The following is a 16,385-nucleotide window of genomic DNA, read 5'->3' as shown; positions in this document are numbered from 1 at the left end:
GCCGAGTTGTATGAACAACTTGTTGAGTTCTCATTCAACATATGAACACTTCCAGTCTGTGACTCGCCGAGTCGTATGAACAACTCGTCGATTCTAAAGAACAACTCGCCGAGTTGAATAACAACTCGTCGATGTTGGTTATTTTCATAACCAAAACGTAAAACGCGGAAGCATAATATGAAGATCTTTAATCTCGAATCTAATTAAAAGAAAACTTAAACATGAAAGAATGATTACATACCTTTTCCATTGAGATTTTCGGATCTAGAGACTAGGAAGAGCTTTCCAGTTGATCTCAAGAACTCTCTCTAAAATTCCTCAGCAATGAACCATACGAATTTCTTAGTGTATTTTCGTGTGTCTTGATTTGCTCCTCACCACATGTATTTATAGATGGATATAAACCCTAATGTGAGAGATGGAAGGGATCTTGAGGATCTTGAGTCAAACCGGGAACTCAACCAACATGGTAAGTAAATATTGTATAAATCGGTCCATCAACAATTTATATTCTTACCATAATAATTGGATTTAATGATATATCGTACATATTTATGAAGTGGTCCCATAATTATCCAACAATCTCCCACTGGACCACGAATATATAAATGTACGTATAACTGTATAAGCGCTTTAATTAATGCTATTATAACATTGATACCCTTAAACAATCTCGTCCACTAATCATAATAGTATAGGATCAAAGCGGCCTTCGTTACAATTTACGTAACTAAACCTATCAATGGTCACATATACATATATAACTAACGACATAGATTAAACATGATGTGTGGTTTTAAAATCTAAATAGATTTACAACGAGTTCCTCTTGAGATTGAAGTGAGATCAAAATTCAAATAAGTGCAACTAATAATGGAGTTAACCGAATTCTTAATTCTGTACAAAAAAAACATAATTGTTTTAAACAAAACATAAAGCACCATAAAACTCCCACTAAAACCAAATATGACACCAACGTGTGTAGTATGCTCATGAAAGACCTAGGGAGGTAATCCCTTTATGAGCAGATCCGCTTTCATGGAGTTTGTTCATATGTGCTATATATATTTCCATTTTGCACTATTGTACTAACAGAATGAAACTTGATGTCAATATGCTTTGACTTAATAGAACTTCTGTTATTGGAATATAACCTGGCTGACTTATTATCACAACTTTAGAGGTCTTTCAATACCAATAATGTGTAGCCTCATGACAAATTTCCGCAACCATATTCCATGCTACAAATTATGCTGCCATTATGGAAGAAGCTACCTAAGTCTATTCCATGAAATGGCTCATCATGCTAAAATGTAAAAGTATCCTGATATGGATCAGTAACCATTTTGGCATCTAATAAAATCAAATTCTTAATAAAAATGATCTCCAAAACATCTGAATTTCCTATAGTTGAGCATATAAACTTTTGTTATATATAGATATCTCAAATCCATTTGGTTGCTTTCTTATGATCCAAACTTGAGTTGCATAGATATCTACCCAAAACCAAAAAGATAAATTTACTCCCACTTAATTTGTGATACACAAAATCATCTATTATATTTACCTCAAAACCAAAAGAGATAAAAAAAAATTGATGAAAAATGTGGTACCACGCATAGGATATCCAAAGTTGACGTTGTTGAGTTTGTGTATATTCTAAATAGGAGATTGAATAACATTGTCGATCATTTTTCCATAATTTGCATACTATCGAAAGTAATAATAGGAATCAAGATTGATTCCTCCTTAAAGACAATGTTTTAACCTTGTTTCTCCCCCAAACTCAACATCCTCAAAGAATGTTGCTCTATCCAAAAATGCAAGGTCAATACCCATACAATTGAGAACTAACATAATGCCCTCATTTCATTCCTTAAAGTTAATCGCATTGAGTACATGACTCATAAATGTGATCAATGTTAACAAATATAATACTATAATTTAAACATAAGCAAATCTATTTTTATGCTTGTTAATCCATAAACTGTAATCAATAAACTCAATTTATGACATCGTTACAAGGTACCAACACAACATTAATATCAAGTCTTTGGACAATAATACTAACTTGCAAGAGATATCCTTGTTTTAGATATAAACATTAACAATAAATCATGTCAATTAACAAGCCCCTCTTTGGATTGACTTATTAATTACACAGAACCAAAAAATCGTCACATGTTTATCACCACATATATGTTTATTCGGCCAAATATAAGTCTACCTTTGGGTCGGCTAATACTCGCATTAATAAACACATAAATTATAAATTTTGATAATAAAAATTGACAATATATCATGTCAATTAATAAACCCCTCTTTGGATTGACTTATTAATGACATGCAACCTAAAAATTGCCGCATATTTATCATCAAACTTGTGTTTATTCGACCAAATATTAACTTACCTTTGGGTCGATTAATATTCGCATTAACAAACACATTCCCATAAAATTTAAGTTCTTTATAAATTAATTTTCACAAAAGAGATCACTTTTGTGATATATTGTGTCAATTAATTTATTTTGAAAATAAATAAACATGTCATAAGTTTAATTTATTGATAACGAAAAAAAATTAAAATACCATACTAGATACCCCATAATATTTTAGGCAAATAATTTTATTAAGAACCCAAAATTTGTATTATCTCGATTAAGAATATATACGTGCACAAATAAATCAATACATGGACTATTGATTTCTTAAAATATCATAAGATAACTTTCAAATTTAGAAGATATGCCTTTGACGTAATTAAATTTTGACCGGTAAAGAGATATTAGTTATCCTAAAAAAAACTAATCCTAAAAATAAATAAATAAATAATAACATGGGGCTTACACAATAAACATATCTAATAATAATCTGAAAGTAAATGCTAACTGTCCAATGTCCGAATCCTCCTTATGAAATTAATAAAATCGAAAAATATATACAAAAAATAAAAATAATAGATGATTAAATTAAACATTATGCATTACTGAAAGGACATGAAGAGACAGTTTTATATGACTTTGCTTTACAAGATATCATTCCCAAGGAAAAATCATGTATGTATAGTTAAATCACCTTAAGTTTATATATCTTTAACGATTAACTTATGTTTGCTTATATCCAAAATTTATCATAACTAGGTGTATTACCCGGGCTCCGCCCCGGGACATATTTATGTTGCAGTTTCATGCGCCATTTTCCATGTAATGTTAGTAAAAGGTATATATGTTAGTAGCCTACATCATTTTTTAGATGCATTGTGTATTGGCTTTTGTTTAGCGTTGCTTCGATTTGTGGAATAATGGTTCTATTTATATTCATGATGTAAATGTGTTGGTAGATGATATTATTGGAGATAAATTATGTAGAGGTAGGATTCTGGTTGGTTTATGGTAAGTGGATGTTAAGCATGTAATAAAGATAATTTATATTTTTTATATGTGATGGGTCTTGTGTGTAAAAGCATATGGTGGAAGTGGACGTGAGGGTTATTATAGCTAAGCCAATTAAATGACATACATAAGATACGAGTGTTTTAACATAGTTTACCACCATGGTTGTCAGTTATACATAAGATACAATTGTTTTAACATAGTTTAACACCATCCTTATTGTTTGTTTCGTTTATATACATAGATGTTTGAAAAGATAAAATACATGTCATTGGATGTGTAGATAAGATATTAACAGTGTAGTGGGTTGTGCTTAGGTGTTTGAGGGTTGCATTTGAGATTATGTTTATCCTTGCTCCTTGTTTTTTTTTCTGTTTCTGAGGCGAGGCTTTTGGAACATCAACTGCACAGTAAAGAGAGTGTTTTCATATAATGTTTGTATAAATATAGAAGTTTTTATAAATCTTACATGTAGGGCCGAGTGGTAGGCGTTTACCGGTTTTGCGTGTTTTGTTAGGCGTCGTGTCGTCTTTGTTGTTGATTCCGATGTGTTTTGTTGTTGTTGGCGTTACTGTTGTTGTTAGTGGTGATATGGCTGGGTTTTCTAAAATTTCACACATAGTTAATTTGGTGATTGTAGGAAGGACGTTGTTGGAACTGGATGATTTGTTGCACTCTATAAACATATTTCTTGTTGAGCCTTTAAGTTGTTCAATTGTTGAGGGTAGAACTTTTTTGGTGTTATCGGGGTGCTTGTTAAGCATTTCTTGCACGGATGTATTTGTGAGACTACGTGTGGCATCATCAGACATGAAGATGGTTGTAGAGTTTGTTGCATCTGCGATAACTGCTGCGATTTTGTAGCTGCATGTGCAAATATAGTTACATTGTTGTTTTTAATAATAATAAAGAAAATGTAAGTTAATGTAGGTGTATACTGGAAATTTGGTTGATTGGCTGTTCCGTGAGTTGTACAGAACCACTCGTCACCTTTCTTGAATATTGACCGTGCACATTTGGGACACCGGACATAATACCAGGTATCTCTAAAAGTGAAGTCAGAAATTGTTGCTTTTACAACATATGTTTTTCCCTACGTATGTATTCATTTTTTGTTAGCATATGTTGTTTGTAGCAATTAGTAATATTAGGAAATGTTAAAGTCATGTAGCTTACCACAGTATGAGAGTGTTCCAGACTGTTGAATTGTTGTAAAGTTGTTGGTATAGCAGATGGGGTGGATGTTGCAGGTAGTTGTCCTTGGAATCTGCTTTTATTTATTGAGTTAGTGGTTGTATATGGTTCTACATATATATTATTTGTGTTGTTATGAACGGATATGACCTGTGGATTAGAGATCGTGTTTCTGCTATCTCGGGGTTTAATACATATGTGTTGCGCTAGTAGATGTTAGTTTCAAACTTGCTGTGGAATAGATAATTATGAGTTGGAAATAGGAAACCGTAAAAATTATAGTGCAGGTAGGTAAAATCTAGAACTGACCTGTGTACAATGTGGCTTTCATATTGGTAAGGGCAACGACTACTGGATTGGAGTGTGATGTCAGTTCTTTTCGGTTGAACTTGTCTGCAGATTCTATGCACTCCTTCCACAGAATTATTGGCATGTCTTCAGCACTATTATCAATATTAATGAACATATAAGTGCATAATTAGCTAGTGTGATATATGTAATATATCTAGTATTTATAACTTACTTTTCATCTGTTAATGTCATACTTACGAAAGGTTCTCCATCTTTTTTGTTACAGTCTTTTATATTAATGAAAGCACCAATAAAATATGTGTAGTAATACTCATTAAAATCTTAATGTTAATTAGGTCAATAGATGGCAATATAAAGGTATCTATAAATATTTATATGAATATATAATGTAGGATTTTATATCTGGATACTCGATATTTTTGTCGGCAATAGTATTTAGGTGTGATCTTGAACAGAAGTGGAAGTTTGTTTTCGGAATGCTACCATCATCTGGTATTTCCTCAATCGTTGATGCAGTGCCAACATTTATTTGGAATGGGTTGGAAATGAATTTTTGATATCGATCAACGTTAGTGCATGTATAGTCTTTAATTTGGTAACATTGGGAGACAAGTAGTGAAGACTCAACATATGATTGATCGGCTCTTTGTCCAAGTACTTGAATTGCATCCCCCTAATGTATGCATAAGATTATAGCTTATTTTTTTCAAAGTAATATAGTGTAAAAGAATATATTGACTTTCAGTATTACTTACATTTTTATCTATGATGATGAACCATGTTTCGTTTTTTCTGAAGTTAGGCTTCCATTTCTGCAGCACGCGCACCTGTATCATTTTTCCCAAGCATCTGGTGCGTAGGTTTGAAATTCTATCCATTTCGAGTGACATGATTTTGTGACTGTGTAAACATGAAATATAGTTAGTATACTCTACCATATTGTTAATTTAGAGATGTAGTATAGATATATGTGACATGTATGTAATTCAATTTAGTACAATTTAAGATTTTAAAATCATGGATGATATGCAAACCTCGTGCATATCAATTTTTGTTAGCAAATCTTTAAAGACGACATTTCTTGTGGTATTTGCCGGTATATCACATTCAGGATCCAAGAGAATTTTAATTGACTGTGGTGAGGTAGCTCTTGACAAGGCTACATATAGTTGCCCATGCGTGAAAACAGATTGTGGTAAATATAACCCAACTTTCTTCAGAGATTGTCCCTGGCTTTTGTTAATGGTCATTGCATAACATACTTTGACTGGAAATTGTTTTCGGGTGAAAATGAAAGGCAAATCGGAAGTGCTGTGTACAAATTTGATTCTTGGAATATACACCCGCTTTCCTACAGAAGTTCCTGTTATAATAAAGGCCTCGATAACGGATGGCAATAATTGGGAGACAATTAGTCTTGTCCCATTACATAAACCTTCTTTTTGGTTGATGTTCCTTAAAAGCATGATGGGAGTATTAATTTTCAAAAGCAATTCATGTGTTGGAACCCCCGAAAATTCTAATTTATTAAGATATTCTTGTGGATATAACGTGTCTAATTCGATTGTGTCTTGTGTATGTGAGATGACTGAATCACAACTGTTATACACAATTTGATGACATGTATTCTTCAGTGAGATGAAAGCATTCACCTTATCTGCGGTTTCATTTTCCGGACAAATAATGGCTTTATCTGATAAATTTTCAGGTGATGGGTTTGCCAATATTTCACTTCCATATACAAAATCTATAAGTGATTGAATTCCTTTCGTTGTGTCAATGATAAATTTGGGAGGTATATCTATAACTTTTGTGTTTTCTAGATCGGTTGCATCTGGAACGCCAATATTTCCATTTCCAATATCAAGGAGCCAAGAAGCAATTTCAGATAAGGAATAAGAAGAAATAGTTGTATTATATGCATTAGATAGACGCATATTGTAGTGTAACTTGTAAATGGTAAAATGAGGCCATAAATATGAGTTAGGTAAAGTTAGGGCTATAATTTGTGAATTTGTGCTTTTTGGTTGAACGGGAAGTGTTTGACGGAAATCACCGCCTAACAACATTGACATTCCACCAAAATGAAATTTGTTATTTTCGAGTACATCTTTCAACGATCGATCCAAAGATTCAAAGCATCGTCGATCACTCATTGGAGCTTTATCCCATATAATCATTGAAGTCTTTTTCAACAGCTCCGCAAGTTGGGTATTCTTTTTAATATTGCAACATGATCTATCTGTAAGTTCTGCTGGAATTATGAATCTAGAATGTGCAGTGCGTCCTGAAGGTAGCAGTAGGGATGCGATACCTGAGGCTGCGACAGCTAGCACTATTTTTCCTATAGATCTGAAGTATGACAGTATGGTAGTCCATAGATATGTTTTCCCGGTGCCACTGTGTCCATATACAAACAAAAGTAGTTGTTTTTGGTTTTGTTCAGCATTTACAATATCCTCATATATTCTAATTTGATCTGGATTTAGTTGTAAAACCATAGATGCATGCTGAGAAGCTAGTGATTCTTTGTCATAGTTTGTTTCTTCAAGGAGGAGTCGATTTCTAAGTACAGCAAGGAGCGACTGTGAAGGTAGAGGTAAGCCAAAATCTGCAAGGGATCTAGATGGTGTAGACGCAAGTAACAATTTCTGAATTTCCAGAAGTATTTGTTGTTCTACAATGTCATCGTGTAAATTTAACTCGGGAGTAGGAGACTCTAAAGTTAATTCACGATGAATTTCATCCCCCATTTTGGATTTTGCAGATTTCCATAAGAGAAATGGACTACCTACATCACAAAATAGAAGCAAATGACAAAAAAGAGACCACAGTTCACTTGCGGTAGCCCAAGAAGATGCCTCAGTAAAAGCTACTAACCATTCCCAATCATCACCGGTTAAACCCAAAGCCTCACAAGCCGCACGAAAAGTAGACTGTGTAATTCCGTGTACAGTACGAATATCATCATATGATATGCACCCTTTCTGGTGACATAATAGAATCCTAAGGTAAAACAACTCTCCTGTTGTTGGGTGCACATATGCGAGTCTCCCAATTGATGTACTATTTGCTTTAAATCTGTGGCTCCATCTTTTAGTTGAGGCATTCCAACGGAATTTGGTAGGATAATCTAAATATGTTAAATTGACCCCTCGAATATCTATGCGGTTGTTGTACATCCATTTTGTTAATGTTGTTATAGCAAAAGTAGGATTGTTGACCACCAAGCTTAGTTGTGTATTCCCATTAAAAATAGTTGTCTGCATACCATCCAAATGAACAGCTAAAACTTGCACAGTTGGATCACGTTCATGAATTGGGAAGTTTAAAATTCTCCAGGCAGCTTCATGAGGACATATGTAACGACCGTCTAAAAAAGTGTCAATTTCATTGACAAAAGGCAAATTGTTGGAAGAAGCAATTTCAATAGTCGATTCAAATCGTTGTAGGACAAACTGGACACGATCAACACCCTTTGAAACATACTTGAATAGATACTTTATCATCATATTCCAACCACAATGTTCAACGTTTATATGTGCATCAAAACGGGTGCATAATCGCTTATTGTAGGGTACCACGTATCCATTATCAACTTTTATGCCATTTTGGAGTACATGACATACCCCAACACGTCGCCTATAATGAACATATCCGTTATCATCAAATGTTGTAGACGACGTGAAGGCTTTTGGAAAACGCTTACTACACTTATTATCTCGCATACATGGAGCACCCATATTTAACAGACCACAAGGACCATGTAACATGCAGGTGGTTACTGTCCGATATAATACAACCTCGATTGTAGGATCGGGCAATTCCGCTGTAATATATTTGTCAACATCCGCGGGTTCATATATTTTAAACGGCGATGCAACCCAAAGAAGCAAATGACAATGGGGAAGGACCCCGCTTCTGAAATTCTATAGTGTAAAGATCTGGAAACAAATAGTAATAATTTGGAAAATATATATTAAACAATGACATTATTCAAGAGCAAATTATATAAAAATGCCAGTAAAGATGAACAACTTACGCGCATCAACATCACCGAAAGTTTTATCTTCCTTGAGGAAGTCAACTAAAGCATCAACTTTAATTCGGAAAACTCGAGCAATAATGTCAGGTCTATCTTGAATATTACCTTGATCAATAGTACTTGTATATCGCCTATATTCAGGCCACTTTACATTATAGGTAAAAGTAATGAAGTATTGCGGTTTTCCATGAACCCTACATATCGCCAACGCATCCTGATAATGCTTATACATGTATCTAGGTCCTCCTACGAATGATGCGGGGAGAAACACACGCCTTCCTATGACCTGTGTATCAGTATCACCTCTAGACAAAGCATCATAAATGCTAGTAACATACTCAGAACGAAGTTGTTGTTGATGATGTTCAATGTAATCTAGCCTTGACTGTTCAATACATGTATAAGCATCAACTAAATACTGCTGAAATAGGTGCCGACTACATAATAAAAGCGAGTAAACACCTAAACGATCATGAATCTGATAGCTGTAGAACATATTATTTGTCAGGTTCTTATCCCGACCAAAAGATTGACTGTGTATCTGTAATTGCGGAGACCAACCTGCTTCACCGTACGGAAATAATAAGGGATACATCAAAGGCATGTAACTTGGATGTAATTTACTTATACGTTGAGGTAAACCTGTCTTTGAGTATATGACCACATCATAGGAGGCGCTACCAACATCATCTCCACAAATGATGCAACCCAAAGTACCGGCAGCCGGGGGACCATATCTCCTATCAGGAACAGTGTTAAATAGACGAACTGCATACGAATCCAAACTCATAGACTGCGAAATTTCTTTTGCTGTCTTAAAAGTACGCACATATTCGTTGTTTGCAGTTAACATGTCACTTAGACAAGCAACAATATCCGCAGATAAAACCACGTTGTTGTCTTCACGAAAAGCACGAATTCGATTAACAACCTCATTCTCAGTATCACACATATATAACTGTAAAAAACGTGGGGGGCCACCATCTTGTGGACAAAGAGACCCAATCCAATGGGAAATCTAACCAGATACCTTGAAGACGTATGGAGCATGACTTTTATTAATTTCTTCATCCACCTTTTCACCAAAAGACGTCATAGAAAACATGGAATTATATGCTCTGACATTGCGCATAAAACTATCATCTTCAAAAAACCGAGACAACACATTTGGCGGAGTAATAGGATTTGGAAGAACAACATCACCCGATCGACAACAATGAGTATAACGTGGGTGATTAACTCGAGAATATTGAAGAACTCTTTCGGTAAACCAAAATAAAGCACCACAGAATTCGCATACACAAGAGCAATCACCACAATCATAATAAACAGGTAGTACATCAACATCAATGGGAAAAGAAATCCTCCTTGAGCGGCTTGATGTCGACGCAACAGAGGTAGAACTTCTTTTCCGTTTGTTAGAAGACATTAACGTAAAAGGCAACACTCATGCAGAAGGAGACATAACAAACAGTGATAGAAAGAAAAAAAAAACTATCTTAAGGAAACAACAATAAGTAGAATAATTCAAAATGCACACAACATAAATTATTGTATACAAAAACAGGGAAAAACACCCAAAAGGAAAAGGGTAAAAACTTACCTTAGTCAACGCTAAATGCCTTCACTCTTTTGTTGAATAATCCAGGAAGATGATTCAATCCTTAGTTATGAAGCTCATTTGCAATCAAATTTCTATTGGATTGTTATAAATAAATTAAAAAAAACCAGATCCTACTTCTTGACAATATATGCAAGCTAAAAAAAGATATTCAATTAATTTTAATATCTCATCACCAAAAATCTCAAACAACAAAATTAGGTCTTTGCAAAAAGCCCTTAATATAAAGTGTTATTCAGTAACATGCAAAAGGTTGAAATTTGAACATCAGTGGAAATCTCATCACTTGTGATTCCATTATCTTTCCATTTTGTAAACGATTTGTAATATTTTGATTTTATATAGACTGAAGTTTCAATCAAAACTCTTCATAAATTTCATAAATTCTATTATGAGTAACATCAAAATTCTCTCTAGGGAATTGACTATTCACTCATGATTTTGACCAAATAAAGTTTGACCAGTCAAACCAAACGATTTCAAAAATTCTTTCAGGTAAGGCCTGGGTCTGGTCGGCATAAGACTCGGTTGTGGTTCCCATTCTACCCTTCAATTGAACGACCAATCTTCTTAGTTTGCTTATGGTGGTAGGGTCCAACATAAGAACAATTTGTTGGCGGGTATTATTAGTGAGGAGTTGTATGTGCATCTTAAATGGTGGTATGTGGAGAGGATTATACAGTGGCATCATGCAGAATTGTTGCTTTTGCCTTTTTTGATTACTTATTGGGTCCTTAACCTATTACATGTTGTGATATTAGTGTTTATTATAATGCAATCAGTGAAGGATGGAATTGTTAATTCCAATGACGTGGACCATTCTATTTATTCTCTGATTCCATTATACCATTGCAAAAGGTTGGAATTGTAGTTCAGTAGAACCCATAATTTGTTTTTGCTGTTTAGGTTAGTAATTGATGTTTACTTTAATCTGAAATTAAACCATTTCATCGGCTGGTATTACGAAGTTGTAATTGCTAATTGTTCATATATAGTGGAAGACTTTGATATCTTATGGGAGTTGTTAAAGAAGAAATTCTGATTATTCCTTTTACTGGTTGAGGAAAACAGCGGGCAATGAAGAACAAAAAGATGTTTAATATTTAGAAAAAAGAAGATGAAGACAAAAAATGCATGATAAAGGCAAATGAAGATCAAAAGGATGCATAATATCCAGAAGAAAGAAGATGAAGATAAAAAAAAATGCATATAATCTATTTGGGAAATCACACTGAACAATCTTATTTTTCTATTCAAACAATGCATTCGAGGATCTAGTAGAAGGAAATAAAGATTAAAAAAAGTGCAATATAAATCTGAGATGGAATGACGAAATACAGTAGATATAGGAACATCCTTACCGGTTGTATTTAGATACAGAGTCCGTAAATGCGATCTTCAACGAAGGGGTTACAGATAGCAAGACGAAGAGAATCAAGGATACGATGAGAACGTAGGGTTTACAGATAAGAAGAGAATGAGAATCAATGATACAATGAGATGGAGGGTAGATTTGGCCATTTCTGGATTGCTGGTCGTAATTTTTTGGGGAAGAAACCGGAATTTGGTTGGTTACAGGAAAAGGGAATCAATGGGTGGGTCGGATTTAGTCGGTAGTTGGATTCGAAAGCATTGATGGGTGGTTCTTTCTGGATTGCTGGTCGTAATTTTTTGGGGAAGAAACCGGAATTTGGTTGGTTACAGGAGAAGGGGATCAATGAGTGGGTCGGATTGGATGGGTCGGATTCAGTTGGTAGTCAGATTCAAAAGCATTGATGGGTGGTTCGGATTTAATCTATTTAGATAGCAGATGGTTCGGATTTAATCTATTTAGATAGCAGAGGCCAGAAGCCACGGCTTTTAATATAGTATATAATTGGAATCTTGAATCACATAAATATATAATCGAAATTCCTTATGTTTAAAGCAAACAATATAGCGGACGTTTACATATATCCAACTTTATACATACACATTCAAGCAAAATAACGCGGACAAGAACAAGAAAACTAAACACACATATACATGTATGTTTTATAATTTTTAGGTTTAGATCCAAAACCAGCCCCAAATTGTATAGATCTTAAACAATTAAAATATATTCTAGTAATAGATTCGAGTACGGCTTTGATACCAATTGTTGGTTATTTTGATAACCAAAACATAAATGCGAAGGCATAAAATTTGGATCTTTAATCTCGAATCTGATTAAAAGAAAACTTGAACATTGAATAACGATTACATACCTGATTCATTATGATCTTCGGATCTGAAGAACTAGGGTTAGGTTTTCCAGTTGATCTCAAGAACCCTCTCTAAATCACACAGCAAACCCTAAACAAATTTACATGTGTATGTATTTTCGTGTATTGTAAATCTGCTTCTCATCACATATTTATATAGATGGAGATATAACCGAATATGAGAGATATTAGGGATTTAGGAGATCTTGAGTCTAACCGGGAACTCAACCCACATGGTAAGTAAATATTGTATAAATCGGTCCATCAACAATTTATATTTTTACCATAATAATTGGATTTAATGATATATCGTACATATTTATGAAGTGGTCCCATAATTATCCAACAGTCGATTCCTAAGCATGCTATTACTATACAATCAATTCTAATCGATTTCAGTGCTTCCAAAACATAGATCTGAGCTTCTAGGACTGTTTTTACACATAAAGTTTCCAACTTTACGTGCATGCACAAGGGTATGAGGCTAAAATACCCAAAATCATCAAATACTAAGCACTTAGGGTTTGGAACAAGGCCAAGATTACATAAAGGTGGCTATAATGAGCTCCTAGAGTTCAAGAGAGGCTAGATCTGAAGTATAACTCGATCATAAGGCTTTATTACAAAGGATTTAGGGTTTTTGAGCTTAATATCAACAATTTGGGGACAAACCAGATCTATTAGATCAATAAGCAAGATGGAGACTTTATTAGCAGAAAAGATGACCACAATGGAGTGTGTTCTGAATCTACTTCCTCTACCTTGAACTCTTCAACCTTCTCCATCTTCTACTTGATCCAAAATGCACCAAAAGTTCCTTCACAAGGCAACAATCACTCACACACTCTTTAAGGAGGCTAGGGCTTGATAAGAAATGTTCTAAGGGTGATGGAGGCGAGGTTGGGGCGCATAAATGTATTTAAATATGGTGCAGACCCTTAAAATTAGGGCTTCATCCAGACAGGCGGGCTCGCTGAGTCCCAGCATATGGACTCGTCGAGTAGCCAACTCAATTTGTGTGATCAACCCGTCTCTACTCGACGAGTCGACTACAGACTCGTTGAGTACCCCTTAAGAATTGAAAATACTTATTTAAATTACATACCAAAAAATGGGACGTTAGAACTAGGGAACCAGATTAGTTGCTTATAGTGAAGGGTCTCGGGAGGAGACCGTAGATTTCAGATCAGCTTCTGAGAGGCCAGCGGGGTCAGATTCGGTGCGGCACTTGCGGGAAACTGCACAAGGGAGCCTTTCGTTTCAAGGGTTTGAGTAAGTGTAACTCTAAGTTATCCTCGGTTTGTGTCTTAATTATATTTTCAAGAGATGTCATATGCCAATTGCATGCCGAGAAGCATTAGCAAATTGTGATAGAGCAATGCCCCAGATTACAGGACTTCAGCAGTGTGAGGTGAGTTTTCCTTCCAGTAGGAAGGGGTCTACGGCCACAATTCCGGCCCATTTAGTTAGCAGTAGTTCCGGATTTTGGTCTGATGCAGTAGTTCAGTGTGCTTGATGTCTTCGTGACACAAGCATGTATTGGTGTTATGTGTTTCGGACTTCGATCCGATGCAGTTTGCAGTATATGTGTTTATGCTAGTAGTTATGATTATGATATGCTATGTTCAGTCAGTTCCAAACTTCGGTCCGATGCAGAGGGCAAGGCCTTAGTTAGTTTCAGACTTCGGTCTGATGCAGTTTCCGGACTTTGGTCCGATGCAGAGGGCAAGGCCCTGGTTAGTTCCGGAGTTCAGTCCGATGCAGTTTCCGGACTTCGGTCTGATGCAGAGGGCAAGGTCCTAGTTAGTTCCGGACTCCGGTCCGATGCAGTTTCCGGACCTCGGTCCGATGCAGTGGGCAAGGCCCAGTAGTTGCTTTATATGTTATGGTACGGTATGTGGTAGTTTGGGGGAGCTCACTAAGATTCATGCTTACAGTTTTCAGTTTTGGTTTCAGGTACTCAGCTTTCAAAAGAGGAGCTCGGAAAGATTGCAGTGCACACACCATTTGTTCAGCCTGGGATGTTTATACTCTCATATACATGACAGTTGTTATATTATTCCGAGATACATTGTTGTGATTTTTCAATGACGTATGATGAGTATGGTTTTATTACTAATTTAAAACGAAATTTTCAGACTGTATTTTTGGCATGTTACAAGTTGGTAGTGTTGCAAAACTCAGCTTACTCGGCCGATTACTCGGAATCGGCCCTGCACTGAGGCGAGTAATGTCAACTCGGCCAAAAAACTCGGATTTAGTCAAAACGGTCAAAATCGGTCAAAAATCGGACAAACTCAGTCAAACTCGGGCCTACTCGGTCTTACTCGGGCCTACTCGGTCAAACTCGGCCAAGTCGGTCAAAATCAGTCAAACTCGGTCAAAGGGTCAACATTGTCATAAAAAGAGAAAAAAATCAAGAATTTCAAGATTAATATGTATAATGCACTTAATGATTTATTATTTAACACAAACATGTGATTATTACTACATATATATCTTAATTTTCAGTAATTATCCACGTAGTGAGACAATTATGTGTATTTCAGTTTTTATGTAATCACATGTATCTAATTTTGGTTATATATTTCAATCAAATTATGATTTTAACTTATGATTTTGACATATATAATTTTCCAAAAAAATATTTCTACATGAATTACCGAATCCGAGTACTCCCCGAGTACTCCCGAGTACTCGCTACTCCCCAATTGGCCGAGCAGGTACCGAGTAGCGAGTTCTATAACCTTGCAAGTTGGTATCAGAGCCTTGGTTTGAGGGATTCGGGCGCACTCCCGAGTGTGTCTGAACTCAAACTAAGGAAGTGGTATAAAGTTTCAAAAGAAAAGAGTTTTAGAAAAGCAAACAGAAACTTAAAAAGAAAAGAGGTTTAGAAAAGAAAAAAGAATTTTTAGAAAGAAAAGAACTTTGAAAAGAGAGAAAGGGTGTGGTGCATGCAATCAGCCGAGCTCAAGTAAGTACTCCCAAATTACCCATACAAGTTTATGTTATGATATGAGTATCAACTTTATGAGAACTGCATGCTATATTAGGACTTAGGATCTAGGAAGGATGCCTTATGTGCCTATTGTATGTGTATCAGCTTTATGAGAACTGCATGCTAGTTTAGGGCTAAGGATCTAGGAAGGATGCCTTATGTGTCTGTTATATGTGTACCAACTTATTGAGAACCACATGCTAGTACAGATTAGTCAGTATGATAGCCAGAGTAGTATATGCTTGATTATGTGTACTCAATGCCCGAATGCTGCTTGATTTGTGCTCTTAGGAGTTCTAGTTGTCTTTCACTAACTAGTAGACGGATATGTTAAGTTACATACTGCAAGGACTAAATAATTTAAGAAGGTCAGGTCTAACTCTATTCCGCAGCTCTTGTTTGAGTCCAACTGTTGTAAGGTAGGATCTCTCATTCAAAGAATTATCTAGTCTGAGTAATATGTAATAGTATTTGTGAGCTAGTTAGGGGAAGAAAGCATGAACTTCTTATGCAGCTGATGGCGCAGAGTGGGTTGGTGATTACCCTAGGGCAAGCCTAGGATGAGATTAGCATGAGATCA

At 35.4% G+C, this 16,385-nt stretch overlaps 3 protein-coding genes across 3 annotated transcripts; all 3 read right to left on the bottom strand.

Annotated features, from left to right (window-relative positions):
• Positions 1-3,571: 3,571 nt before the first annotated feature.
• LOC145098252 (uncharacterized) lies at positions 3,572-5,129 on the bottom strand. Its single transcript, XM_079035904.1, has 6 exons — positions 5,110-5,129; positions 4,896-5,021; positions 4,569-4,659; positions 4,331-4,485; positions 3,862-4,256; positions 3,572-3,795 (listed from the first exon to the last, which is right to left on the bottom strand). Exons 1-6 carry the CDS (start codon positions 5,127-5,129, stop codon positions 3,587-3,589), a joined length of 996 nt encoding a protein of 331 aa, XP_078892030.1. The 3' UTR covers positions 3,572-3,586.
• Positions 5,130-5,899: 770 nt separating this feature from the next.
• LOC145098251 (ATP-dependent DNA helicase RRM3-like) lies at positions 5,900-12,231 on the bottom strand. Its single transcript, XM_079035903.1, has 2 exons — positions 11,926-12,231; positions 5,900-10,638 (listed from the first exon to the last, which is right to left on the bottom strand). Exon 2 carries the CDS (start codon positions 8,669-8,671, stop codon positions 5,900-5,902), a length of 2,772 nt encoding a protein of 923 aa, XP_078892029.1. The 5' UTR covers positions 8,672-10,638; positions 11,926-12,231.
• Positions 8,766-10,372, bottom strand: LOC145098250 (uncharacterized). The gene is made up of 3 exons (XM_079035902.1): positions 9,974-10,372; positions 8,941-9,901; positions 8,766-8,842 (listed from the first exon to the last, which is right to left on the bottom strand). Exons 1-3 carry the CDS (start codon positions 10,370-10,372, stop codon positions 8,766-8,768), a joined length of 1,437 nt encoding a protein of 478 aa, XP_078892028.1.
• Positions 12,232-16,385: the final 4,154 nt, after the last annotated feature.

Source organism: Lactuca serriola, chromosome 4 (assembly GCF_051521515.1).
Source record: "Lactuca serriola cultivar US96UC23 chromosome 4, Lser_US96UC23_V15, whole genome shotgun sequence".
NCBI classification, from domain to species: Eukaryota; Viridiplantae; Streptophyta; class Magnoliopsida; order Asterales; family Asteraceae; genus Lactuca; species Lactuca serriola.
The sequence above is the reverse complement of the archived record's forward strand: the minus strand, read 5'-3'. Positions and strand labels throughout refer to the sequence as shown.